We start from the raw sequence: 26,819 nt of genomic DNA on the forward strand, positions 1-26,819 counted from the left end.
GCTGGCAACTTTGTTCGGGGCCTGCCAAATCAGCACGTTATCAAACCGTAGATGAGAGGCACACACTTACAAGAATCCCGTGGGCTTTGAGTAGGTGTTTCCTGATGGCGACTCCTGTCGAGCAGACGAAACAGAAGTCCGACTTCTTCTTGAAACCTCGGGCAAAGCAGTCGGCGCAGATCCACTTCAGCTTATTTCCCTGCCGCGAGGTGGAACGGTCCTTAACGCGATACCCATATTGTTGCCACCATGCCCTCGTGTCTTGGCCGCCAGTATAACGCTCGAATCCGGGCCATTTGGCCCACTCTTGGCGGCCCCAGAGTGTCCAATCGACCTGAATAAAATCGGCGGCAGTCCCGCGAGGACGGAGCGATGGCGTCGTTGGTAACGAGGTTCCTGGAGACGGGGCGGCTGGCGAAGAAGAGAATTCATCGCGCTCCATCACACCTGGTTGATTCCAGGACGAAGGGCTCAAAGAGAATGGTTCGGAGGACATCATGATGCAGTTAGTTTAGCTAGTCGGACAGATGGGTCGCGTGGGTCGAGGTTGTTGGAAGCCATTGAGACTGCACTGAGGCTCAACTTAAATCCATCCATCCATCACTGACTGGACAGGCATTGAGGCCAATAACACGCGTATATCACGCCCATTTTGTCGTCAACGCGAAATTCGCGACATCTCCACTGCCGCTAAACATGCAAAGTCTTGTGCGATTAATGATGCATTCGCGAGCAGCGCGAACGACGACCTGGCGCGCCCAAGGCGAGAGAGTCGCGCGTGAAGCCGCCATTGTATGTAAGAAGCCAAACTTTGTTCCGACCATTGGTGTACGGAGATTCTCCCAAGTGCCGCTCCACCAAGCTCTCAGTACTTGGCAACCAGCCAAATCGGGGTCTCGTTGATTAGGTCCACAGACGGCGGGGTAAGATTCCATATATTCCCTGTTCCACTTGCGTCAGAGGCTCCTATTGGCTCATGCCACAAGCACAGACGCATCACTACGGGCCAACCTTGAAAAAAAGCCATCCCGTTCCTCAGCCGAGTCCCCATACCGGCTTTGCATTTGTGCTCATTCCAATCTGGCGTCAACTCAGAATGGATTCTTGAGATTTTCGTAAACCGTTCACGTGAGGGGGCGGAACGGTGGGGACTTGAAGTTGAGGCTCTAAGTGGATGCACCTGTGAAGTCGCTGGTACATCGGTTCACAGGCAAAGCTGGCTTTAGGCGCAGGTCCCCGAGACAACCAAAAAGTTAAAGAGGGGGGCAGGAAGATCATGAATCCCATACTCGCCAATGCGTGAAAACTTCGAGCCGGACATATTCATCTGATCATGCCAAAGCTGGCATCAGTAAAAACTTTTTAGTAGAGAGAAATACGGAGACAGTTTTTTTTTGGTTTCCTTTTCTTTTCTTTTTGCTTCCTTCCTATTATTCTGCAGAAAAAGCGGCGTGTTTTTGGTGATCCCCCTCTCTGTATAGCGGCCTGTTACTGGGACAAACATACCCTATACTCCTGCGTTAAAAACTACTGTAAGCCCCACCTACTTTATATGACGACCTTGGTACCTCCTAACTTGGGAGGTTGTATTTTACAGCAACAATAACTCATACTTCAACCCCCCACGCGACAAATATATATTCCTCATAGAAACCGACTCAGTGTTTTATTACAAGATTAAATTGGGTTGTCCGTTACATTCCTGTAAAGCACCTGCTGGTGGGTTGTTTGTCGGGATTGTGACCATGGGAGTCATTCCCAACTGGTAAACCTGTTGGCAATTCGCGGTGGCCGGCGCGTTAATCCGTTCCGGGCTGGGGGGCGGTTAGACAGGGTCGTGACAGGGATGATTGCTGTAGTTGCAGGGTACCTAGTATGCTATGGGCTTTTAGGGTCATGTTATGTACTTGCTAACACATCTTAGCATTAAGATGAATTGTTGTCAGTGTTGATCGCGTTGCACTTCTCGCGTCGAGGAGAGTGCCAGGGGCCTCTTAACGCGTCTGCGAATCGCGCTGAATCCACCCCTTGGTCATGATTCGCACATCGCGTCTCTCTGTTCGACCGAATCGATCGATTTTCGATCGAACGGGTGGGGGCGATCGATTCGATGTCGAATCATATGGTGACCTGTACGGTTCGAATGTCGAATAGGATGCCCCACATTCGAATCGATGTATTCGAACATCGAACAGGACATGTCACATTCGATTCGATGCGAATCGAATGGGCACGCCGCAGATTCGACATCGAATCGAATGCCAAGAAATTCGATTCGACATTCGTAAGACTTGGCATCGAATGAATCTATCGATTCGATTCCCGTTCGTTCGATGTCCATCCCTGATCTTAGGGTCAGAGACGCGGCATTAGAGGAGGTGGAAGAATGGGTTACTAGGATGAGGGAGGAGAAGAAGAAGGCGAGGAGGGCAGATTCTAAGGATAAAGATCGACAGTCCTAAGACGTCTTGGCCGACCTGGCAATATTGCTCTGCATTTCGAGATTCAAGATTGACATGATTGCAATGAACTATCTGGATTTCTTTCTAAGCTGATTCCACTAAAGTATCTTTCCAAAGAGTTGTTAGTCTTATTTGGCTATCAGACAACTCTCCCCTCACACTCCTAGCACCATTCATAAGCCCGTCAAAACCAGAAGGGTGTTGTTCACGTTGTCAATTTGCTTGCAATGTCCAACACCGGTGGATGCGGAAGGAGTGATGCCTTTCAGACACTGTCTTCGTCTTCGTAGTCTTCGAAGAGGCTATCTTCGAGGAGGGACCCCTTCCTCTGGCACTACGTCCTGCTGACCTCCGCCCTCGGTGATTAGTGAGCTCAGGTAGGCTCCAACAATCGTGACAAGGCCACTGAACCACCATGCCAAGCCTGAATACCCAGTCTGCAGTCCGAGTGAGTACAGGAAGCCGGATACAATCGGGCCCAATGCTCTGCCCAAGCTCGCCATCGATGCCGCGATGCCATTGATGGTTCCGAGGACTTGCTTCGTCGGGGCCGAGTTCGCCAGGAGAATGGCATTGCTAGGGTAAGCCATGGCCGATAAAGTGCATTTCCAGATGACCAGCAGGTAGATGGCTGCCATTCTCATGTCCTCTGGAAGCAGAACGAGGTACGGAGTGACCAGGTATAGCGCAGAGTAAGAGAAGGTCAGAATCTGGAAAAGACGCAGGGAGCCCAAGCGTCGTATCACGGGCGGGACAATCAAGTAGTTACAGAACAGAGAGTAGACAGCTTGAGCAGACATTATGACACCAATCATCTTCATCTCGAGGCCGAATCCATCGGTGAACTTAAAGGGTAGTTCCAAGATCGGATGCTTAGGTGGGGATGTGCTCAGAAACACTGGGAAGAGCTGATCAAAGGACATTGTGTGACTAGAAGAGGGCATCAGCAACAGCAAGTGAGCCAAGAAAGAGGGCTGCCATTTACAAGGTCAGGATACCGTATGAGGTGATGTTCATAATGACCGGCTTGGTGAAAATCTTCATCTTCGTCTTGGCAATCGGCTCTTGGCCCAGCGGTGCAATGACCATGGGGAACTCTGTATCAGCCCGAGGAGCCAGCTTGGGCGAGCTCTCCTGGATTTGGTAGGCCCGCAGGATTTCGTTCACCTCGGACCTGACACTGGTCTCTCGGGATCCTGCAGCCGTGAGATACCCAGGAGGTTGTTCGCCGTCGAAAAGACCTTGGTTCTCGGAGTTTCGTCCTCGCCCACAGCAGCTTACGACGCCGCGGGCCGTGTTAGTCAGATAATCGCCTACCTCACGTCCGCGATCCCTTTTAGTCTTCTTCGTCGCATGCGTTTCCTCAAAGAATAGAAGGCCAATTATGACTCCAATGAAGACTATGGTTGCGCTGAAAAGATTGGGAAGGAGGTAGGGAAATCGGTCCCAGATGGTTCCGCGAGCGAAGATGCCAGGATAACTCACACAGGGTCTCGCGAGCGAACCCCCAATTATCGGGCCAATGATAGATCTAGATACGCCTGTCAGGGCATTGACTGATGCCTCCTTTAATAGCCGAGGAAGTCTTACCCGATACACCATACCATGGGCATGACAGTGTAAGCGCGTGCTGCGTCGGGTCAGCGGCGGATGTTACCTCAGAGCTCAGATTCAGCTCACGTTGCTGCTCCTTGACAGTCACTAGTTCAGCGACGGTTGTCTGCAAAACCCCGATATTTCTGCATGTTCATCAGTCCCTTGTTCCAAACTCCCGAGTCTCCCGCCAACTACTTGCCATACCCATTCAGAACACCACCGAGAGCGCGGGCAAATAGGGCTACTGGTAGATTCGGCGCGGAGCCAAAAATGAGAACGCTCAAGGCAGTTCCAGCCAGGCCAGCCAGTAACACGGGTTTGCGTCCTATCTTGTCGCTCAGTCTACCCCACATGACACCGGTTGCAAATTCGGCCAAGGTGAATGCTGAAGTGACCATGCCGGCGTAGACCGAAATTTTGCTAGCGTCATCGGTGATGTGGAAATCATCGATCATGTAGTAGATGTAAGGGAAAATTGACATGAATGCGATTGGCTCACATATCCGGCAGCAAGCTGTCCTAGTCAGTATGGGAGAGTTCATGTGGTGGCTGGGCCAGCTTCCATACCTAGCACAAGCATCTGCTTAGCCGGGAACGGGGGGGATCTCTGGCCATCTTTACTAGCACCGCCGCTGTCGGTCGCCGGAAGTTGGCTGTTCCTCCTCATGTTGAATTTTCTCGCGAAGCCGCTTGAACCCAAACTTCCACCGCCGTCCACAAACACACTCAGCGCAGTACAGTCCGGCTCGAGATCTTCAAGACTAAGCGTGGAGCCCTTATGGAACAATTGCCTCCAAAAGACGAAAAGTCAGGAAACCTCGTGTGACGAGATGGCCGGGGAGGGTAGTCAGTCGGAACGGATTCCCAAGCAGATTAACCTTCCCTGGGAGGAGGCCAAGCTCGGATGTCTAGGTTGTAGGCGGCCGACAAAAGCAAGCAAGGCACTAATGGCAAGAGAAGAACGAAGACCGGGAGTGGATACACATATGAGAGGCGGCAGAGACACGCCCGACACGGGCCCCAACACAGGCCCGGCTGGCGTAAATGACATCACGGCCATGTTGGTGCAACTAAAACCTGATTGGAACGGGCAGTGACATCATCCAAAGCAATGACAAGAGACGTGATCTACCACCACAAAGCGATGCGACGAATGACTCCCAACTCTCGGACCGGGTGGCAGTGAGGCCCGGTTGCGCCAGCCAGGGAGAAAGATCCCGGTTGACAGGGCGGGCTTGCCAAGGCTGTGGCCCTGTGTATAGAGAAACCTCGAGACGCCCGGGTTGCTTCCGCGAGGTTTATGAGCCCCACATACCAGCGGGGGAGTTGGGTCAAGTTCCCCGACAACTCGACGAGGGTACGATGAGGTGTCGAGCCAATGGGTAGGGACTTACGCCTGGTTCGAACCTAATTATTAGGCTCACCGGGTCTTGGTAGTCCCCCAACAGTTCAATCGCATAGCTGTTTGATCCCAGTTCTGTAATGTTGACTAACCTTGATTTGGAATGTGGGTTGACCCCTTTTTGAGTAAGGTGCAAAGACCAGGGTTACATTGCACGGGGGACCTGATGGGCCCCAACGCCTGAGCAAAGAGTAAGATCGGCCTAATAATAACTGAAGGACTCGGTTCGAAGGTGCCGCAACCCACAACCCGCTCGGGTAGTGGGCAACTCGCTTTGCCAGGTAGCCCACATGACCGATTCATGGAATTCGACTCGTCCTGTCGGGGTTGTGGGGAGGGGAAACCACGCTAAGCACAAGTCAAATAGTGATCATCCACAGCTGAATAGCAAATTTCTTATCAGAGTTAGTTGACACTTTGGTCAGCCTAAGGCGGGCTGTGTGGAATTGGTCCGATGGCTGCGCGTGCGATTCTATCCTATGAGAGCGAAGAAGAGGCATTGGCGGGCTCTCACCCTTGGGATTAGCATGGTCAGATTAAAAAGGACCTTGAGGATGTCTCGAGAGATTGATATCCACAGCCAGCGCCTGCGGGACTACCTACACAGATTTGAGTGGGCGATCGACTTCGTATGTCGAAAGTCCTGCGCAGATTTGTGCTTAGGCAAAAATCCGCGTGTGAGGTTTTGCTTGGGCGCATCCTCAGTATGCAGATCGCACGCACACATGCTTACGATGGCCTGGGATTGTACGGAGGGCCCTTTCAAAAGTCTTTTCCAAGCGCTAGTTTGAAAAGGGAAATCCGACGACTGTGGCTTGGTTAAGTACATCAAGTACTTTCTATGGTGCCTTATCCGCTAAAGGCTGCTAATTTTACAGCAGCCTATCCTCACTGTATTACATTCTAATCCCCCTAGCACCCCTAAAACTATAGTGGATGTAGCAGCTAACTCATTGTGGCTGGATTCTACACCTTGTATCTTAGGTAACTAACAAGGATTGAGAGATGTGGCGCATTTAGCGCTTGGAAAAGACTTTTGAAAGGGCCCTCCGTAGTGGTCTATTAAACCATATCAAACCCCAAAGTGAACATAAGGGACCCAGAGCGGCCGCGGCGGCTCCGACCCGTGTTTCAATTTAGCGTCCCTTTCCGGTCCAGACAGCGATGACTTTCCGCGCCCGGCATCCTCGCCGTCCACCCACCGGTCTCGCACCGTCCTTATCGCCCGGTGAAGCCCCCGGCTCACGCAGTCATCCCTTATCCCCTCATCCTCCAGAAACTCGTATGTCATTCTCGCCATGTCCACACATAACCTGTCATCGACGCTCCAAAGCGTGCCCACCACGTGACGGAACCCCGCCAGCTGGCAAGCATTGGCAAGATGGATGCTTTCGTCAACAGACCCGTCAGGATCTGACCAGTTCCACATGCCGAGAGGTAGGCGAGGAATGGCGGCTTCGAGGTAAGTTTGGTCTCCAGGAGACTCGCCACCGTGAATGGCTCCCGATCCCAGTCATCGAGGAGCAGCTGGCTCTGCAGCGGTTCTGTGGGATGCGTGCTGCCGTGGCCGGCAAAGTGGAACATCCTGCAGGCCTCCAAGGCCGACGCCACGTCGGCCTTGTGCGGTCGTGGCCGGTCGTGCGGCAATCCCATCGACTCGCACACAGCCACTACAGCATTAACCTCGTCGCTCGCATATTTGAGCGGTTCCTGTTTTGGCGTGTTCTGCATGGCAACGACAACGGCATTTCGGGACTCTTTGGCTGCCGGCGCTTGCTGTGGCCGTCGCCGACTATGTATGATCGCCTTGACGGACGAGGCGTAGGATAAGACGACCTGATCGACCGCCGTCTCGCCGGTGCGCCTCAGATGGTGTCCCGCCGCATAGAGTGGAAACCGGGTCAGTGTGCCAGTGGGGACCCACCACAGGTGCGGCCACTGACTGTCCGACGGCGGCCCAGTAAAGCCTAGAGCATTAAGAACAGGACAGACGATGTCATCCCAGAGCCATCCAAACGTATCGAGAGTTTTGAGTTCCCGGACATGGTCGTTAATGGCGTCTCGGGAGAGGCGTGGCAGCTCCAGCAGTCGGATGCCGGACTGCTCAATGACCAAGGCATCGCAGCGATACGAGCTCACATTTAGGACGACAATCGGGCCGGGCCGTGCAGCCTCCAGAATATCGGCTTCCGATGCGGAGGGCAGGAATCGCTCAAAACCGGACTTGGAACGGATTGTCTCAAGAAGACGGGCAAGCTGGGGTCCAGCATCGCGGTGCCGATCGCCTTCCGTCTCTGCGGCCGCAGTGGGGCGCTCAGCTGTAGCGAGGGAGTCCACCAGCGGCGGCACGTCTAGTTGATCTCGCAGGTCGATAAAGGAACGCGCCAGGTCGGGATGCGCGCGTTCGAGAGCGGCAATGTCGGATTGCTCGAAGAGAGCTCCGGCGATGACACCACGACCAGTCTCAAGCAGTTCGATAGCAGCAGCAGGGCCTCTGTTGGCATGAAGGGCAATGGCTGCGGCGTCCGACGACAGTCCGACAGCGGCGGAGAGGAGGTGCCGCTTGTCCGAGTTCTGCAGAGAACGAGGCGTCAATAAGGGAATCAAGTCGATTGTTGTTTGGCAATGGCGTATGCTTGTCGATCTCGAAGTATGGATGGGGATGACAGAAGTTGACGGCCGGCTGCGACACGCACGCCCACAGCGGCGGCGGAGTGACGCAAGGCGGCGAGGAAGCATTCCTTGGCTTCCTCGAGGTCTGCCATCGCTCCAGTCCGTGAGTATCTGTCGCCTAGACGAATTCCGAGGTTGTTCAGCCATCCAGCCCGGTTCGGATGATCTGACGGGGTGGCATCGATGGCTTCTCGCCCTACTTTGATGGCTTCCTCGAGGTCTGCCATTGCGCCTGTGCGTGAGTATCTGTCGCCTAGACGGAGTCCAAGGTTGCCGAGGAAAATAATCCGGTTCGGATGGTCAAGAGGGGTGGCATCGATGGCTTCCCGCGCCAGGCGAATGGCTTCCTCGAGGTCTACCATTGCGCCTGTGCGTGAATATCTGTCGCCTAGACGGAGTCCAAGGTTGTCCAGGAAAATAACCCGGTCTGGATGGTCAAGAGAGGTGGCATCAACGGCTTCTTGTCCTACTCTAATAGCTTCCTCGAGATCTGCCATCGCTCCAGTGCGTGAGTATCTGTTGCCAAGACGAAGTCCAAGGCTGTTCAAGAGCATAGGCCGGTCCGGATGATCTAGTGGGGTAGCATCGATAGCTTCTCGTGCGGTGCTCCTCGGATGGCTTCCTCGAGGTCTGCCATCGCGCCTGTGCGTGAGGACCTGTCGCCTAGATGAGTTCCGAGGTTATTCAACCATCTAGCCCGGTCCGGATGATCTGACGGGGTGGCATCGATGATTTCTCTTCCTACTCGGATCGCTTCCTCTAGGTCTGCCATCGCTCCAGTCCGTGAGTATCTGTTGGCTAGATGGCCTTCAAGGTTATTCAGCCGCCCAGCCCGGTTCGGATGATCTGACGGGGTGGCATCGATGGCTTCCCGTGTCACGCAGCTGACCAGCCGACTAAACCAGCCAGTAACGGAAGAAACCAACAGGGAGAGCCAGAAAGCAGAGCCAGCAGAGAAGGAGAGAAAGGGTGAGAGGGAGCAACCCGAAAGCTGTGAGCAGACAAAGCAAATGAACAACCACGTGGGCAGCCAGATATGCGATGAGATGAGACTTCCAGTCACCCTAGAAGAAGAGTCGAAAATAGACTTCTTTCCGACTCTCTCTCTCTCCTCGCCCATCCACTTGGATTATGCAGTATCGGCACCTTCTTCCCAATTCATTCATCGCCATCAAATCGAACAAGCCGTCGTCAGAGCCATCGTCATCGTCATCGAATAGATTGATTGTCCGTCGCGTGTCGTCGTTATCTGTCGTCGTTATCTGTCGTCGTTATCTGTCGTCGTTATCTGTCGTCGTTAACTGTCGTCGTTATCTGTCGTCGTCTGCTGTCGTCGTCTGTCGTCGTGTCATCTGTCGTCGTCTGTCGTCGTGTCGTCTGTCGTCGTCTGTCGTCGTCGTTGGTCGTTGCTTGTCGTCCCCCCAATTCAGCGCTGCGTACTTGAAAGTGGGGAAATTGCGGCCCCTAAAATCTGGGGGCCGCTCCAGCTTTATGTCGCGCCAAACCCCTGTTCTTACCCCTGGACCCCAACCCCCTGCCGTCACCAAATCCACCAACACTCTAAATTTCCAGCAGCTCGGCAATCCCCCGGTCTCTACTGCTGGCTGCGCTTACCACGACCGGCCATTTTGTCGCCAATCATTCAATTCATACCCCATCATCATCATCGATGATTGGCGATGGAATTCGGCTATCGCATCTCATGTTCGCCTCTTCTTGTTACCAGAACACGGGATGTCAGTGGGGAAATTGCTGACTCCAGCTCTGGCTGCCGCCCGCATTTGATTCCGTTTCAACCCCACCCTTCCTGCCAACGGAAATCCCGGTCAGTTCAAGCCACCGCCCACTACGGTGTTTACGCCCCTGAAAATCCAACCTCACATAAGTAAACCCGTCACCCACCCAACCCTCCTCCAAACCAAACCTCTGCCTTTTCCGACCTGTACCAACGGCCTCAATCGACTGTCTCTTTCGTCCAAAATGGATCCTCCCGTTCTTTGTACAATCTGCGGTTCCCCCAATGCTCGCCGCTGTGCCGTTTGCCTTTCGGCCGCCTACTGCTCTCTAGAGTGTCAGCAAACCGACTGGCGAACCCATCGGCTTCTTTGCCGCAAGTTCGCGGCATGTGCTCAAGATAGCTTTGCCACTCGCCCTTCCCCCAAGCACTACCTCGCCATTCTCTTTCCCATGACGGAGAAGCGGCCGTCCCTTGTGTGGGTGGATTCCAAGAAGGACGAATACGAGGTTAGGGACTACTTCCACCCAGTTCTCAACCACCTCTTGCATATCCCCGGCAACGACTACATCGGCCGTGGCCTACGCCAAGTTAAGGGCAATGTCCTTCGTGGAAGGAACAACAACCAGGATACCCTACACATATGGTTCCTAGATCCAGACGTCACGCCCCGCAACATCATAACCAATCAAGCTATCCATGGTACATTCCCAACCCTGATTGGAGATACCTGGGGCGAGTTCATCTGGAAGGGTCCGATTGTTGCAGTGATGAGGGCTGGATCCGACTTTGAACCTCGCCGCTCCACCGACATCACCCTCACAGCCTACCGTGATGCCATCGACTACCTGGGTTACTACGTTGATACAGTTGGGAGCATGATCGACGAACCTGGTCGGCACTACCATCTTTCCAAGCGCGTGCTAGCCGACAGGACTTCCAAGGCTATTGGTGTCCGAATCAACTGTCGCCGTGACCAGGCCAATCGACATGAGCCACAGATGGTTGAGGTGGCCGTACCCAAGACACATCCTCTGTTTAACCTTGAGGGCGACGACCCATGTGACATCCCTTCACTTTTTGGCCTGGAATTGGTTGCAAAGGCATACGGCGGCACCCCTCGCAACGAGGATAACGACCCGCCGCCTGATGACCTGGAGAACCCTCTAGCCCAGCTCCTCCTGACGGCGACCTCTGTCAAGAACGGAGAATGGGTTCGTTTGCCAAGTTACCGGCGTCATCTGTGTCTTGGCAGCATCCTTTTCGTCCGCAGGTCTAAGCGAGATCTGAAGATAAAGGATATTAACGCACTCTGCAACCTGATCGAAGAATTTGCGGTGCCGTTTATGTTGAAGGAGGATGCATCCGACCCCAGTGCGAAGAAAAGGTTGTTAGACCAACTTGAACAGGAGGGTTCTAGACGTAGCATCGAATATTAGGCTTTACTTTACTCTGCATTGATGGGCAATCAATCAAGTAGACATCCCCAGGATAGAGGCCCCCGACGCTTGTAAGGTGGCATAAAACGCACGAAATAATCATCACTACTTGATAAACCCCTCCCCTCTGGTAATCAATAAATGCTATTTCCCACACAAGCCTATCTACCCTATATGTTAACTCAGCTAAGCTCTCCCGGCATGAGGCTGTTTGGGCCGCTTTTGTAGTATATTTGATCACTACCAAATGAATAAATTAATAACTTATAAAATTAACAAAAATTAATCATTATAATTTTTATACGTTACAGAATTTATCAATAAAAAGCCTGTAGAAATTTTGGTGGCGAAATATAAGCTGTAAATTGACTTGGTGCAAACTTGTAAAATTGGATAATTATCAACTTTACAACCTGTAAAATTGAACGAATAAACTATCCCCACTTTCCGGGCAACTCGCCACTGTGGCTTACCATGATGATTCTTCGGTATCGCTATTCTCCCAATCGCTGTCGTCATCCTCTTCTGATTGAGATCCACCTTCTATCGTATCGTCCGTCCCCTCTTCTTCGATGGCGACGCCAGAGACATCTGCAGGTTCAACATCCCACTGCGGAGGCTCGGCTTGATTCAAGAACTGTTCCAGGAGAGTTTGACTTTGAGTGGAGGGCTCTACTTCCTGTTTCTTGGCCTCTAGATGGCTGCGGAGATCATACTGACTGTTGTGATTGTTGAGCAGACGCCTCGTCCACAGCAGGCGTGCTGCGAACCCAAGCGAATGACCGGGTAGGGACGCTATAGCATCGAGCAAACCAATAAGGTTGTCCCGGGTTGGTAGAAGGATGGTCGGTTGGCTCACTGCAGATTCGAATATCTGCCTCGAGATGTGTGTTTCCATCACAGGAATCCGGAAAACGTCCTCCTCTTCGTACTCACAACCGTCCGATTTCTCAACAGACCACGGCTGTACAAAGTTCACATCCCCGTCTCGACCCCATGTCGGGCCCGCTAGATAGGTCACATACAACAACGCCCGCCGGCAATGGCGTTGAATGGTGTTATGGCTGGCGGAGTGCAGACGGTCGATATTGCCCATAATCTCCATCCAGTGTGGCCAGGCTGCCCTTTCAAGGCCCCAAAAATGGCGAGGTGATGGAATCACCGGAGTCATGTAAGGGGACAGACCCTCGGGGTAATCGCCGCGGCGATATACAGATGACAAGAATGTGTCTTCCTCTCCGCGAGGAGGCGAGAAATAGGGAGCCCAGTATTGCATCTGGAAGAAGGGTGGCTTGCTGTGATGCCAGGTGCCCCGGCCATGGCTTGTGTTTACCTCCTTGCTGTGGTCACCATTGAAGGCAATCAGGATGTAACGGCCGATTTGCACGCCGAAGCAATTATCAAATGGGCCCGCCGACACAAAGATAGTTTGCCAAATCTCCTTGAATACTCGGTAGACTTGGAGGAAGTAAAGTCCATCCCATGCCGGCGGCTTAGAGCGGCAGAACAGTTGTTTGAACAAAAAGTTAGACCAGCTGTTTTTAGGCGGCAGATGCTGACGCGTGGACATCCAACAAGGTAGCTCGTCGGGCATACTACCTCCTGTTGAGGAGTTGGTATCAGCTAGCACAGCTTCACTGTACTTTGCCCATGCCTCCGTGTAAATGCCATGAATCGTCTGGGCTGTGGGGATACGGCCAACCTCAGCTGCAGATTCCACTTGGGCGTGCTGCAGCCGAGCAAGGAGAGGTAAGTTTTGGCGCCCTAACTTACCTCGCACTCGGTCCCAGTATGACTCGATCTTGGCAAGGAAGTGCTGATGGTAAGCTCGGGCGGTCTCCTCGACGGCAAGGACGATAGCCCAGTCAGCTAGCTTCTCCGCATCCTCATTGCGCCCTTGATCGTACGCTTCCCGGGCGTCACGGACCAACTGTTGGAACAGAAGCTCGACGGTAACCTGAGTGGTAGTAAGAGCCTGGACGTTAGGCTGATGAGCCAGCCTCGCCTGGAGCGGGCTCCGAGACATATATAGATTAATCAGTACCTCGAGTGAGATATGACCCCGCTGCCAGTCGATGTGGCCGTGGGGGATCCAGAGCATCCCGGACGTATGAATAGGGGTACTCAGGCCGAGACCCCGCCGCTCCTTAAGAGAGCGTCCGCCAGAGCCACGAGTCGGCACCGTCCAGACCGACCGCCAAATCCAATTATCGAAATTCTGATCCTCCTCCTCATCGTCAAGTGAATAGACGAGGAGGCGACAGAAAAGCTGAGCAGTATAGAACGCAAGTATCTGCCGGACAGGGTCGGTTGAAGAGGATGGCTGCTCGCCTTCTTTCCTTGTTACCTCCTGGAAAATGTGGTCGAGTGGAAGGATCGAGCGAGCAGCTTGCGTAGACACAAAAGAGGTCATCACTTTGGTCGGAACAACCCAAAAGGGGTAGTGCAGCTCACCAGCTCCGGCATCGAGAGGGACGTCCCAGGACATCGGCCCGGTGTAAGGACTCCTCTCGGGCTCCAGTGCGCCGTCAGCCCACATAGCAAGGATAACATCGAGCCGAAATGTGACCTCTTTCCGGATTCCAAAGTTTGGGTGCCTGCGCAGAGATGAGATGGCCCTCAGATGCCGCTTGTTAGCATCCCAGGCATGCAAAAGATGGGAGCGGTTGAGCTGGGGTACAAAGGCGCGTTGGCGATTTTGGTCCATACCCGCAAGGTCCTTCAACATGCCTTCGTCAAAGGCAAGGAGAGGGAGGTGGCCTGAGCTGAAGAGCTGGTAATTGCTGAACATGACCCCGAAGAGGTCCTTGCTGCAGTTGTACGCCTTGGCACGGATGATGCCGGGCGACCTAACATCCGGGTGGCCTGGGTTGGGGACCAGTGTGTCCAACAACCAAGGTAAGGTAAGGATTTTATTTCGCCCGGGGGGACACACCCCAGAGGGCCTTTGCGCTAAGCTATTTTCGTTTCGTACAGTTCTTCCATAATCACCCGAAGCCCCAAAATTTCACTTTTACTAACTGGTCCAATCTGGTGTATATGCCGTGACAGGCCTGCTTGAAGGCCAATTTCCCCAAGTGTTCAGCATCCTATCCTCAGCAGCTGAAGCCCGGTCTGTCAAAATGAGACTGTATGATGTTAGTAGGATTCAATCTGAATAGTTAGTGTGCCTGAGGCTTCTGGTCCATGTCAAGCCTCCCCGTTGCAATGGCAAATTTGATCGTCGCCCGTACTGCCCGCATGTCTGGTGCCCATTTGTCATCGTCAGACGCTGCCTTTCCTCCCAAGAAGAACGAGAGGTTTCCCATCTTTGCTTGTGGGCATTTCAGCATGCCTTCCCGTTGCTTTGTCCACTTTGTGCATCTGAATAGAAAATGTTTAACTGTCTCGGATGCTTGACCACATTCGCACATATCCGATTCTACTGCGCCGATGTTGTGCAGAAAGCTGTTTAGTCTTGCCATTCCGGTGCGGAGCTGGATCAGCACATCTGCTTCTTTCCTCTTCAGCAGGTCATATATAGTACGGGTATGCTTGCCAGGGAGTGCCATGTCTATCGTCGTCGAGTATTTCCCAGCTCTTCCTGGCGGCATTCTTGTTTGCTGCTGCTTGGTTATGACTAGTCTTATCCTCGTGGATCTTGCTTGATACAGTGGTATATCTGGTCTGCAGTCTCTTTCAGTGGCCCGCCGGGCTGCTGCTTTGGCTTTTGGTCCTAGTGCGAAGTCTTCTTCGCCTGCTGGAACCCACATCATCTGGAGAGAGTTGCCCTCGTCTTCAAGGCGCCCGACATGGTCGTAGATTTGCCGAATGGCCTGTTGGCCGGATTGTTGACGCGGCCGCCGTATGGCTTCTAGTGCGGAACGGTTGCTCGTCACGACGGTTATAGTCCGTCGACGCAGTCCGAGTGGCATGCATCTCAGCGCCATCTCTATAGCTCCCAGCTCGGCTATGTATAGGTTCAGCTCCTCCGTCGACCCAAGAGTGATGGAGTAGCTGGCCACTAGTTCGTCGGCATTGTTGAGGGCCGTATCTCGTACGACACCTCCCATGCCTACCATGCCCTCTCTCTGCGAGGAGCAGGTGGCAATGACTATGCCATCCACCCTCTTTGCTTCTTCCACCGCTCTCTCCCGGTCACGGTCGCACGACACCGGGATACGGTCTCTCCATGGCGGTAACGCGTACTCCCGAATGATCTCTATTCGTTCAGTGGCTGTTTCCCCTTGTACTTGAGCAATCCTCTGCATCGGCGACACGAATCGGCGACACACTTTCATCACCTTCAGTGTCGCCAACGGGTGTGTCCTGGGAAGGGTCCGGAGGTTGATCCAGAACCTTGTTGCTGCTTGCGCATGCCGTTCTTGCACCGGTTGGATGCTAGCTTCGGCCTCTGCCACCGCCGTTGCGACGGTCCGGAAAGCTCCCGTGATCGCCTGTGCTCCGATCATCTGTGCCTTGTCCAGCCAAGCAGCTTCTCTAATGCCACATGAGTGCGCCCACACGCTGGACGCATAGTCCATGGTGGGAGCTACTGTTGCTACGAACAGTTGTCTCGCCGTCCGCGGTGACAGCATCTTCAGTCTTCTCAGACACATAGCAGCCGAGAGCCCCTTTGCAGCGGCTCTAGCTATGTGTTCCTTGTACCGCAGTTTCGCGTCCACGACCACTCCCAGGATCTTGGCGCTCGCCTTGGGCTTGACTACTTTTCCTTTGATCATGAACGGTTTGTCGCTGGTACGCGCGGCGTTTCGAGTGAAATGCACGATGGCCGTTTTGTCTCCGTTGAACGTCGCACCGCTCCGTCTTTCCCAGCCCAGTGCTTCGTCTATAATTGATTGGATGCCGGCTCGATTCTCCTCCGCTGTTGATCCCACCACCCAGGCTGAGTAGTCGTCCACGAATGCCATCGAACCACCTTTTGCGTTGATTCTTCTCTGCACCAAATCTGCATTGAAGAACAGGAACAACACCGGCGACAGCGGTGATCCTTGCGGGAGACCTGCCTGTGGCAGCTCCCGTAGCTGCGACGTGTGTCCATTTACCACCACGGTGGCCATTCGTCCAGAGCAGAAGGCGTCAATCCATCTCACCAGTCCATCAGGTATGCCTCTCGCCTTCAGCCTCTCCAGGAGTCGTTCTTTGAACACTCCGTTGTAAGCGCCTTTGACGTCGAAACTGATCAGACTGAGCACCCTGCCGGCCCTCCATGCCTTATAGATCTGCTCCTGCAGCAGAACCAGTGCTTGTTCGGCTGACCTTCGCTTCCTTGCCCCGAAGTGGTTTGCGGGCAGCAATCCATAGCTTTCCACTACATAGGATATCCGCTCTGCAACGACTGCCTCGAGTATCTTGCCCAGTGTCGACAGCAGCGATATCGGTCTCCATGCTTTGGCCACTGTGTAGTCTCCCTTGTCTGCTTTCTTTAGCGGGATGATCTTCGCACTCCTCCACTGGTGGGGTACCGCACCATCCTTGAGGGATGTGTCGAAGAGGTGCAAGACTCGGTATCTAACCACTGGCCAAAGCTGTTTCCACACCATTGCTGGCAGACCATCCTCTCCAGGCGCTTTCCAAGGTTTCGCTGCTAGCACTTTTTGTTCAACTTCCTCCATGGTGAGGTCTGGCATGTGCACTTCCGTCCGTTGCGGTCGGTCGCCTTCATCTTCAATCCTGGCCGGCAACGGCGGGAAGAACGTGCTGAGCAGCTCCTCTGCCTGCTCCACCCTATCTACCGTGGTGGAGCCGTCTTGTCTCTTCAAAGGGGGCACTCTGTCGTCCATAGCGCATATTCCGGGTTTCAAGTACGTAGCCGCCTTCCATATGTTGACATCTTCTGCCAGGAATTCGTCCCAGTGCAGTTTCTTCTGTTTCCGAATGGCATCATGGTACTCCTTGGATGCTTCCTTGGCCCGTCCTTCCAGGTCGGGCCTCACCTGGCCTGCTCGCCGCTGTGCCCTAGCCTGATTCCGCCATAACGTGTACACCCGCCGAAGTCTTGTCAAATCCTTCGTCCACCAACACTTCGCGTACGGTACTGGTTGTGCACGGGGCGTCAGCTCGTGGATCGCTTCGAGGATGACCCTCATTAACTGGTCTGTCTGTTCCTGCACGCCGACAGTCCAGGGGAGCTCTTGGAGATTGTCCTCCACCTTGGTTCTGATTGCTGTCCATGGTGCATTCTTGAACAACAGTCTTTCCGTGACAATCCGATCAGGCATCGCGAGATCGAACGTCGTTTGGATCGCCCGGTGGTCCGATCCGTGTTCTGTCGGGTGTATGGAGCACGTCACCATTCCGTCTGCCACCTCCGCCGTCGCCAGCATCAGGTCGATTGTGCTTTCCTTGTCGGGGCCTTGCCATGTCTTTGTGCCTCTCGGGAGCAGGCTGCAAAGACCGTGTTCGTTCATGAGGTCGATGATCGGTTCGGCCTCGCCTTGCCTTGCTAAGGCCACATCGTCTCCTCCCCAAAGCCGGTCGTGTTGATTAAAATCTCCGGCCAGTATGACGTCCACCGCCATCCCTGTCCTGCTCCTGAGGTCGAGGATCACCCGGTGCAGGGTATGGCATGTATTTCGAAGAGCCTGGGGCTTGCGTCCCGGCACATACACTGACACAACTAACATTATTCGGTCCGGGAGTCGTATGGCTGCTGCTGTCAAGTCCGGGGACTGTATTGGTACTTGGTTGGCCTCCAAGTCCCTATTCACCCACAACATGCTCCGGATCGGCCATCTGCCATCTCTCCAAATCGTAGGGACCATTTTAATCCATCTGGGATGCCCCATAGGGACTGTTAATAGTTTGCCGTCACTTTTCCATGCCTGTGGTTCTTGGACCGCCACAACTGCAAAATCTTGGAGTCGCGTATCGTTCATTAGGCTCTCGTGTACCGTGTCCTGTTTTCTTACATTAAGTTGAATTACCTGGAATATCCTACTCATGCCGAGTAGGGTAGAGTTTCGGGCAGCTTCGACTGAACGACTCGTGCGGTCCACCACAGGGTACGCACTTGGGTACCTGCGTCTGGCACTCACGATGATGGTGGCCTTCGGCAGCGCACCTCGCACATACCCGATTCTTGCTGCACGAGAAGGCCTTGTGGCCAAGCTCCTGGCAGTTGTAGCATTGTATCGGTCCGGTTCTCCGCTCGAACATGCTGGTATAAGCCGATTCACCGGCTGCAAGGAAGTAGCGTTCCTGTAAGAGTCTCCTGGCATCGCTGTTTTTGGTGAGGTATACCACCATGGATCCATATGCCTTTGCGTTATCCTTGCGACTCAACCAGGCCATCTTGGCAATCTGGACTTCATTCTCTTGGCCCAAGGCTTCCATTGCTCCAGGAAGGACCTTGCCTTCCTGGTCCAGAACGGCGGTACGGTTGATATTGTCAACTTTGACTGGATACAGTTGGTCACGAAGGACTCTCGCACCTGGAGCCTTCTTGACCTCAATAATGGTCTTGATCTTCTTCAGTTCTTCCTCGTTCCTACCGATGACCCTCAGGCGGTTGGTATTTCGTCCATCTCTGGTCACTGCAACACATCGCCAACTAGGTTGGTCGCTAGATGTTCGCATTTCCTGTTCAATGGTCCTGCGAAGCACTGCTGGTGTAGCATCTCCGATATGATCCTCGGGCACCCTAGATGTGTCTACTGTGCAGAACACCGGTTCCGGGGTTGCTGATCGAACCGTGGATGGAGTTTGAGTGGTGATACTAGCAGGCGTCATTCTGGCAGCATCTGCATATGTCTGGCTAGGCGATCTTGCTGCATGAGCATTGGTCAAGGTGTCCAGCTGTAGCCGGGTCTGCTCCAACTCGCTGCAAACCAGGGTGAGCTGCTCTCGAGCCTGTGACAATTCTTGCGCCATCTGGGCCGTGGTCCTAGTGACTTCCTCAGCCATGCGGTCGCTAAGTTTTGTAAACTCGAGCTGAAACTCTGCCTTCATTGCTTCCATTCTTTGATTGAAATCCTGTTCCAGGAGTCGTTTCAAACCCTGGATCGCCTCGGTCATGCTGCCAGCTGCCTTAGGCGTGGTTCTTTTCTTAGTTCGCGTATGACTCAGAGCTCCCTCACTGCTCTCCTCCTCCTGCCATTCCATATCGCCTTTTTGCTGCTCGGACTCCAATGCCCTTGTCGTTCTGGTCCTTTTACGCAGGGGACGATGATATCCCCCGCCCGGAACATCCGGCTCGCCTTCCATGACGACAATGACGTCTGAAGCGGGGTTCGCAACTTCAGACATCCACCAAAGGCCTGAATCTCCGCCAAGCGGCTACCGGGTATTTCAAAAGTAATAAAGAAGATAATGAGATTTCGAGAAGTGTTTCGAATCGCCACTCTAGCAATCGTATCACATCCCTTCGTGGGCTCTCAACGGGGTGCGTGCGTGAGCCTAGGCGGCGCCCAGTATCGGCTCAACGTGCGACGGCGAAGAGGGGTAGGATGGCGATGACTAAGGCTGGCCTGACCAAGAAGTGATTTGATTGAGCCTCGTGGCATCTCGTGCATCTAACTTTGTATCTTGCTACAGACTCCGGGTTCAGCGACGTTTGGACGGCCGAGAGAATCCTCGCAATCACATACGGCAAATATAGTGGGCGGCTGTACGAACCATACAAGGCTTCGATTCTTAGCAGCTTTGTAATCTGAGAAAATGACATCGAGTGTCAGCCAGGGCGAGGCGACTCCAGAGTCCTCGATTGCTGGCTTCACAACAGCAACCACAGAATCTTCAGTTTCAGCAATGACGCCGCCAACAACCGTTAGCGGCCAGACCGTTGTCGAAAATCTCTTCGATGGGCAGTACTCCGCAGTTCCATGGCCTGGCAGCAAATACGTGATCATTGAAAAAGGCTCCGATCGGGCAATCACCCTCACAAGTGGCAGGCTTCGTCTTCAAGACGTCAATGAGGGTCGAAGCTTGAACAATCAGTGGCTCTGCGTTGAGCGCAACAATTATTTTGGGTTTTATAACGAACGTGCAAGGGTATACCTCGGTCACGACGGTAAAAAAGGAATGCGTGCCTCGGCTCCGTCGCTGGAAGAGTGGGAGTTTATGATTCCCAGGCTGCACCCTGAAGGCGGTTATCAGCTGCTGCTACCGTTCTGGTCGCATACCATGATGATCCTGACGCCTTCAGAGAACAAGGATCAGCTAGTAAGATCGATGCATGGAACAGCTTTGTGGGTCTTCTCAAAGGTCTAACAAGTACTCGTCCACGGAATATAGTGCATCAGGGTAGTTCCAGTATTGACGGTTGTTGCTCTTTATGTATTATTATATACTATAATACAGCTTTTCAGAACAAGTCTCTAGAGACTGCCCACACCATCTCTGCTTTTTTTGCGCTCTAGTCGGTGGTGGCATCAAATGAGAGGAAGGTTGAGGCCAGACCAGCTGCCTCCTCATCCTGCGCAATGTTGTTCTGGAGCTTCTGCTGCTCTGTGGCGAGCTTCTCGGACACATCCTGGCCCTGCGCCTGCTGAGCTTCAAGCTTCAGGATGGTAGCGGTCAGCTTCAGAACCTTGTTCTTGATCTTGCCTCGCTATTTTTGAAGACTGTTAAAAAGGTTTTTTTGGAGCATTCGAATAGTATCTTACCTGGAGAGCATCGGCCTCTTCTCCATCAGCTGCATCAATGGCGACGTTGAATGCGTCAGTCTCTGCGTCGTTGGCAATCTGGTTCACACTGTTGAGGAAATCCAAGTCGGACTCCTCGACGGTCGTGAGATCGTTGGCAAGCCACCCAGCTTCTGCAGGGCCTCTTGTTGGGCATTCCCAGCCACTCCTCCACTGATTGAGAGGTCGTTGTAAGAGGTGGTGCTGAAGACAGCTCGCTTGCTCAAGGGCGCGGCTGAGCAGAGGGCGACAAGGGTGAAGTGAGGAGAGAGAACTTCATGATGAATTGTTGGGTTGTTTGGTTGGAACTTTTGGCGTTGAATGGAAGAATTAGGGTCGCGGACCGTTTGAATGTAGGACGAAGAAGCAAAATGCAGCGCAGCTGACTGAGGATTAGGTTGATGGAGGATGTTGTTGAGTTGATGGAGAATGTGATTGAAGTGGGCTTCGGGCTGCTTTTATAGTCGACGGCTATGGTGATCTCAAGGATCGAAATTCTACAGTCGCCAATGGTTTCCTAGACCAGCCCAGTCCTGAAGCTGTTGTCTTGTTTTGCCGCATTGCCCTGCGCTCCTTCATAAGCGAGTCTCGGCGACAGCTACGAGACTGGGTTGGTGAGACGAATTAACCAAGGCCCACGGGCGTCAATTGTCCCAGAGCAATGGTCATGATACTGCCAAGTGAATTGCGGGAAACGATGCTTCACTCATGACGCTCAAAGAAGACACCAAAGGGGACTGCGACGCGCCTACAACCGCGCTGTCGAGAACCGACAGGGGTTTGTTACTGAAGCTCCGAGTTTCATAGCGGCCGATCTTACAAAGGTTGAGACGTCTGAACCGTGGTGGGACCAAACGACGCTAATTGTCGATTAAGCGAGTCAAATGACTCCCTAAAACAACTCTAGAAGGGAGTAGTGGCTCCTTTTTTTCGTCTCATCTTCCTTTGGCGCGGCTTCACTGAGCTTGGCTCTGCAGTTGCTAATAATAATTGGCGGAGCTCTTCACGTCGCGTCTCGCCTGTCACCTGTCACAGATTATGCTGCTACTCCAAACGTGTTAATCGTAATTGTATGCGTAAAATCCCTGGTGAGCTAATTTTCCACCTTTAATTTCGACGTTTCGTCTTATTCGCACTTGACCCGAACATCGAAAGCTGGACTCGCCACCCTGGACACCACCGCAGGATGCGCAATACTATTTCCATTCAATGCACATGTCTTCATTTGGTGCATTATGATTCAGCGCTCACTATCTATTTGGTGTTGTTGAGGGGGTATTCTTACGACCTTGATTTCTTGCAGGATTATTGATATCACCGTGACTTGACTATTTCCTTCAACAAGCGACTGAATGTAGAATAGGGAACAAAGAATTCCCGCAGTTTAGCAATTTTACACTAATTGCCTCGCCTCCTTGGTTCATGACAAGGTTTCACTTTTGCCCCGACAGGCGGGTTATCAAGAAATACTTGTCTGGGAAAGCATCTTCGTGCGTGGGTTTCTCCCTCAGTTAGATCGGTTATATTCGCATAAATGATGCAATACGTCCTATGAGCAGATATCTCGTATAGTATTCTTTCACGATCCTCAAAAGCGTTCTACGGGGTTGAATCTCTCTGCTCCGGGCTGGATCTGGATGGGGTCTAGGGTAGGGCCCGAGAGCGACAGGAGCCTGGTCTCCTTGGCAGTGGTAACGCTTGTGGACGCTGTGGACAAATCGGGGTTAAGGCGGTACATAATTCAGTTAGCGAGTACTTCATTTTGAGCCGAGCTGACCATGAAAAGCCTAGTGTCTGTTCAACGTGAGGAAGTTGTCAGCTGCACCACAAGCTCCGCGCTTCCGAGGAGATTCGGGACGACACCCGAGCAATCCTTCAGTGCTGAGCCTCTTCTGCGTAAAGTCAAAGTAGTAGCATGAGAAGTAGATGAAATATGTATAGATGAAAATCGTTGCCATACATACTGCAAAAGGTGCTATCGACGCCAACGGTATGGCACCCTCTCTTTGCTCTCCCCTCTCTGAAGTCCTCTATCTACCTGTAGTGGAATCACGGGGAGGTTGTGACTATGAACGTATGATGATGACTAGGTAGGCTAGCCATGTGTGACAGACTGTGTGTCGCAGGGGCGATCACCTCTGTCGCTACGCGCCCAGCATCTCAGGCAAAAAAAGGGGCAGGTCGGAACAAGGGTCCGACAGTCAGGTCCACCAACAACCTGACTGTTCTGACAGCGAGGTAGACAATTGTGTCCATGCAGTAATTGTGATGATTAGAATCTATATGACTGTATTTGCGTCCATCATACGTCCCGCCTCTCCAAGATCGTATGTGGATGGTGTTTTTAGGCCATGATGCCCACCCTTGTTCAACTCACTCTCCATCCAATATTACTTAGACCAGCTGTAACCTCATTTGGTACTGACTCAAATCCATGGGGGTGAAGCCAAAGTGAGCAGCCAGTCTGTCAGCTGGTTCCTTGGGGAAAACTACGCCCGCTCGCCATTTCTTGCCGGGGAACTTCGCCATCACTGCCTCCATCAGCCTCCTCGCCTCTCCTTGGCGTCTCCATTCGGGTTCCACAAAGATGCTCGTCAGATTGACTGTAATCTCGTCGTCTTTGTCCGGATGAGATATGCCACAATAGGCGTGCCCTAGTTTGAAGACTCTTTTTGTCGGCCCGAGCGGACTGACCCCCACCCCAGGCTTGCCAGGGCAAAGTAGGTGCAGCATGTTTTGTGATCTGTTTTTCGAGCTCATCAAACGTGCAGTCCTCTATACCAGTATTGGAAACAGAGTCTTTCACGCTCGTCAAGTCCTTTTCCCATCCATACAACTCTTGCTCGATCGAGAACCCCATGCGCTTGTAGAGACGAAGAGCCCGCTCGTTCTGCTTGATACACTCCAGCTCAATAATATGGACGCCCCTCTTCCTCTCTGCCGAGATGATCAGTTCCATCACCTGGGTTCCTGTTCCTTTCCCATGGTAGGAGGGCACAACCCCCATGGCCGCAAGTCGTGACTCCTTGGGCTTGTCATCTCGAATGGCGATAAGGCCGAAAGCCACCGGTTCATTGGAATCAGGCGTCGGGAAGAAAATGTGGCTCAACTCGAGCGACACAAGATATCCATTACACCATAACGTGATGGTTTCCTCGGTGAACTGAACCTCGGTGCCGATGTAATTTGTAAAGGCTTCGTTGAAAATAGCGGCGAGCTGAGAGGGCGAGATCGAGTTGCCAGGTCTAGATTCCATTTTGCCTGAAGAAGAGCGTTTCTATTTCGACAACAGAAGTGATAAGAGTTGGGAAATGTGGCTAACATACAGTTGATAATACTGAAGATGAAAGTCTGAAGTTGATCATCCGATTTCGAGCCCAGGCGAATGTTATTATATGGATAGTGGCTTACTCGAATAGGCAGGTGTTCATGTCAGACTGGTGTGGTTTGACATCATGAAAGGCTGGAAAGTGGGCGTTACGTTGTTCAAAATGTGGGGTTAGCTGATCATCATGAGGGGCCTACGAAGTGCTGACGAACACAGAGATCAGGCAGATATCTTGACGCGAGGTCGACGTACATCAGAGAGCAGTGTATTTGTACACGTACGGCACCTTGGTCATTCAATGGTCCACATTAAGGCTCGTATTCCGCGGTTGAGAAAAGGCCGCGTGGCTTCGAATTCATTTCAGCCCCAAGTCTGGGAATGACAAATGTAGTAATTGCCGAAAACACCATACCTACCAGGCATGGCTTGTTTCAATACTTGTTCGGATTAACTGAGTTCCATCAAAGCGCTACTGCAATACGTTGTCCATAACAATCACGGCACGACCATAAAGTTGTCCTTTCCGCAGCTTCTCGTAAGCCTCGGGGATCTGATCAAAGGAGAATCGATCAATGTCAATCTGCAGTTTCCCTTCCAGTGCTAGCTGACAAACTTCGCGCAGGTCTTGACGCGTGCTCCCAGCGAGGTTGCAAACCTAGCACTCGTCGCTATCCTGTTCCAGCCAAGCTTGACGCTGCCGCCCTGCATGCCCACAACAGAGACAAATCCCTCCGGGCGCACTAAGGCGGCGGCCAAGGCCAGAGTGCGATCGGTTCCGACGACGTCCAGGACGCATTCGACGCCTCTTCCGTTGAGAAACTGGCGTACGCGAGCTTCAGTGTCTGGCTGTGAGAGCACGATCCCGTCGGCACCTAGTTTTTGGCAAGATCGAGGCGATCCTGGGACGTATCTACCGCAACGACTTTGGCGGCAGTGCGTAGCTTGATGAGTTGGATCGCGTAGGCGCCGACGCCGCCGACACCGATGACCAGTACGCTCGTCCCCGGGCGCAGTAGGGGCCAAAAGGGCTTGCAGCCGGCATACGCAGTCACACCGGCGTCGGTGAGGGGAGCAAACAAGACGGGGTCGGCGGAGCCCACGGAGATGAGTTCGGTACGGGGGACGACAATGAACTCTGCGAGTCCTCCGTCGAAGCCGCAGCCTCGAGTCATGCCAATTGCACCGCGCCGGAAGTGGTCACAAATGCTGCTCAATGCCGGCTTCGCAATACTCGCAGAAGCCGCAGTGGCGCATGTGATGGAGCACCACCGTCTCCCCCTTTCCAAATCCGTCACACTCGAGCCCCATGATTCAACGAAGCCGGCCGTCTCGTGTCCGAGGATGTAGCCGGCATCGATGGCGCTCGCATAAGGATCCTCGCCGGGCTGGCTGTCCATCATGTCGATGTCAGAGCGGCAGAGACCGACAGCTTTGACGCGGACCAGGACATCCAGCGGACCGGGAGTCGGTTGCGGAACATCGATATACTGACCAGGTTGTCCCCATCGAACTAGCTTATAAGCTCTCATGATAAAGTATATAGTAATGATTTATCAGTTTTAAAAGAAAATTCTTCTTTTTTATCGTCTTTCTTCGGCTTAGGTAAATGAGATTTGACAGGATTGGGATGTTGTGATGGCGAAGATGATAAACTTGAAAGAGAACCAGATGCTGATGATGGGTGGCAATTACCTTTTGGGTAAAATGTAGGGAAATCACAGAAGAAACATCATCAAACAGCAGCAGGTTAAATATTACTGGTTATGGATTTCATTCAAAGATTGACTATTTAATTTTTCCTGGCCTCATCTATAATGTACACTCTACGTTGACAATTAGAAAGAAATGGAATCATCGGATGATATTCGACAAGAAGTCATGCGCTCATTTTGCGAAAGTGGAGCAGTATTTTGGTGTTTTGCTAGTAATAGATCATCCGCGTACTCCACAGTGTTTGAGTTTGCATTGTTTTGATACTCCACGATCCCTGCCCCTTAACTATGCACTTTGTGGGAGATCCTGTCGGTTATCCTTTCCCGTCTTCAGTCCGGAGACGTTTTAGCCAAGCCGCCGCCCATCACGTAAAGGCCTACCGATAGTGTCGCTGAATCAGGACGGTCTAATTTCGGCACAATTGTGCTGAAGAGAGGAACATGTGTATTGTACCTGACATCAGATCGTTCTGCACAAGAAGTATGGCGAGGTTTTTCCTAAGCGGCAACTCATCGGGAACCCGCCACAACCCAAGGGCGACTTGTGGCGGGGTCGTTGACAACAAAGGTCTCCTCGCCAATATTTCTCCCCTTAAGCTGCTTGTTTTTTATGAACCATACGATTTTTGATCTACAGTTTATCAGGAACCGTAGGTGCTGGGACGGCCTAGTCAGAGTTTATAGCACCGCATCAGAACTTTACATTTCTTGTTCTACTGAGATATCATGGCTTCTCTTGGCTTGAAGGGGTAAGCGCCCCCACCAGACTCATATCCCCGTCATCTCATTACCTCATCCTCCGAATTGCTTTCCTCGTCTTGCACAGTAACCGGATGAAGTTAAACCGTC

General features: G+C 52.7%; 8 protein-coding genes across 8 annotated transcripts; 2 read left to right on the forward strand and 6 right to left on the reverse strand.

The window, feature by feature from the left end:
* Positions 1–2,764: 2,764 nt before the first annotated feature.
* On the reverse strand, positions 2,765–4,725 carry BGZ61DRAFT_541346 (major facilitator superfamily domain-containing protein; the record flags this gene model as incomplete). Its single annotated transcript, XM_046255037.1, has 6 exons — positions 2,765–3,392; positions 3,448–3,993; positions 4,053–4,092; positions 4,143–4,201; positions 4,263–4,572; positions 4,626–4,725. 6 exons carry the CDS (start codon positions 4,723–4,725, stop codon positions 2,765–2,767), a joined length of 1,683 nt encoding a protein of 560 aa, XP_046094458.1.
* Positions 4,726–6,776: 2,051 nt separating this feature from the next.
* Positions 6,777–8,905, reverse strand: BGZ61DRAFT_500508 (CHAT domain-containing protein; the record flags this gene model as incomplete). Its single annotated transcript, XM_046251553.1, has 4 exons — positions 6,777–6,823; positions 6,864–8,034; positions 8,157–8,649; positions 8,790–8,905. The coding sequence occupies 4 exons, from the start codon at positions 8,903–8,905 to the stop codon at positions 6,777–6,779; spliced, it is 1,827 nt and encodes a 608-aa protein (XP_046094459.1).
* Positions 8,906–10,031: 1,126 nt separating this feature from the next.
* On the forward strand, positions 10,032–11,462 carry BGZ61DRAFT_467546 (uncharacterized protein). The gene has a single exon (XM_046247786.1). It carries the CDS (start codon positions 10,114–10,116, stop codon positions 11,305–11,307), a length of 1,194 nt encoding a protein of 397 aa, XP_046094460.1. The 5' UTR covers positions 10,032–10,113; the 3' UTR covers positions 11,308–11,462.
* A 191-nt stretch (positions 11,463–11,653) lies between these two features.
* BGZ61DRAFT_434989 (uncharacterized protein) lies at positions 11,654–13,408 on the reverse strand (the record flags this gene model as incomplete). The annotated part of the gene is made up of 1 exon (XM_046243973.1): positions 11,654–13,408. One exon carries the CDS (start codon positions 13,406–13,408, stop codon positions 11,777–11,779), a length of 1,632 nt encoding a protein of 543 aa, XP_046094461.1. The 3' UTR covers positions 11,654–11,776.
* Positions 13,409–19,832: 6,424 nt separating this feature from the next.
* On the forward strand, positions 19,833–20,575 carry BGZ61DRAFT_467555 (uncharacterized protein). The gene has a single exon (XM_046247787.1). The coding sequence runs from the start codon at positions 19,966–19,968 to the stop codon at positions 20,515–20,517; it is 552 nt and encodes a 183-aa protein (XP_046094462.1). The 5' UTR covers positions 19,833–19,965; the 3' UTR covers positions 20,518–20,575.
* An 87-nt stretch (positions 20,576–20,662) lies between these two features.
* On the reverse strand, positions 20,663–21,599 carry BGZ61DRAFT_500512 (small secreted protein; the record flags this gene model as incomplete). Its single annotated transcript, XM_046251554.1, has 4 exons — positions 20,663–20,857; positions 20,913–21,000; positions 21,033–21,204; positions 21,560–21,599. The coding sequence occupies 4 exons, from the start codon at positions 21,597–21,599 to the stop codon at positions 20,663–20,665; spliced, it is 495 nt and encodes a 164-aa protein (XP_046094463.1).
* Positions 21,600–23,263: 1,664 nt separating this feature from the next.
* On the reverse strand, positions 23,264–24,261 carry BGZ61DRAFT_467556 (acetyltransferase, gnat family). Its single transcript, XM_046247788.1, has 2 exons — positions 23,631–24,261; positions 23,264–23,596 (listed from the first exon to the last, which is right to left on the reverse strand). The coding sequence occupies exons 1-2, from the start codon at positions 24,184–24,186 to the stop codon at positions 23,325–23,327; spliced, it is 828 nt and encodes a 275-aa protein (XP_046094464.1). The 5' UTR covers positions 24,187–24,261; the 3' UTR covers positions 23,264–23,324.
* Positions 24,262–24,727: 466 nt separating this feature from the next.
* BGZ61DRAFT_500514 (chaperonin 10-like protein) lies at positions 24,728–25,787 on the reverse strand (the record flags this gene model as incomplete). The annotated part of the gene is made up of 3 exons (XM_046251555.1): positions 24,728–24,882; positions 24,921–25,104; positions 25,173–25,787. The coding sequence occupies 3 exons, from the start codon at positions 25,785–25,787 to the stop codon at positions 24,728–24,730; spliced, it is 954 nt and encodes a 317-aa protein (XP_046094465.1).
* Between the last annotated feature and the right edge of the window lie 1,032 nt (positions 25,788–26,819).

Source organism: Ilyonectria robusta (assembly GCF_021365365.1).
Source record: "Ilyonectria robusta strain PMI_751 chromosome Unknown BGZ61scaffold_59, whole genome shotgun sequence".
NCBI lineage: Eukaryota > Fungi > Ascomycota > Sordariomycetes > Hypocreales > Nectriaceae > Ilyonectria > Ilyonectria robusta.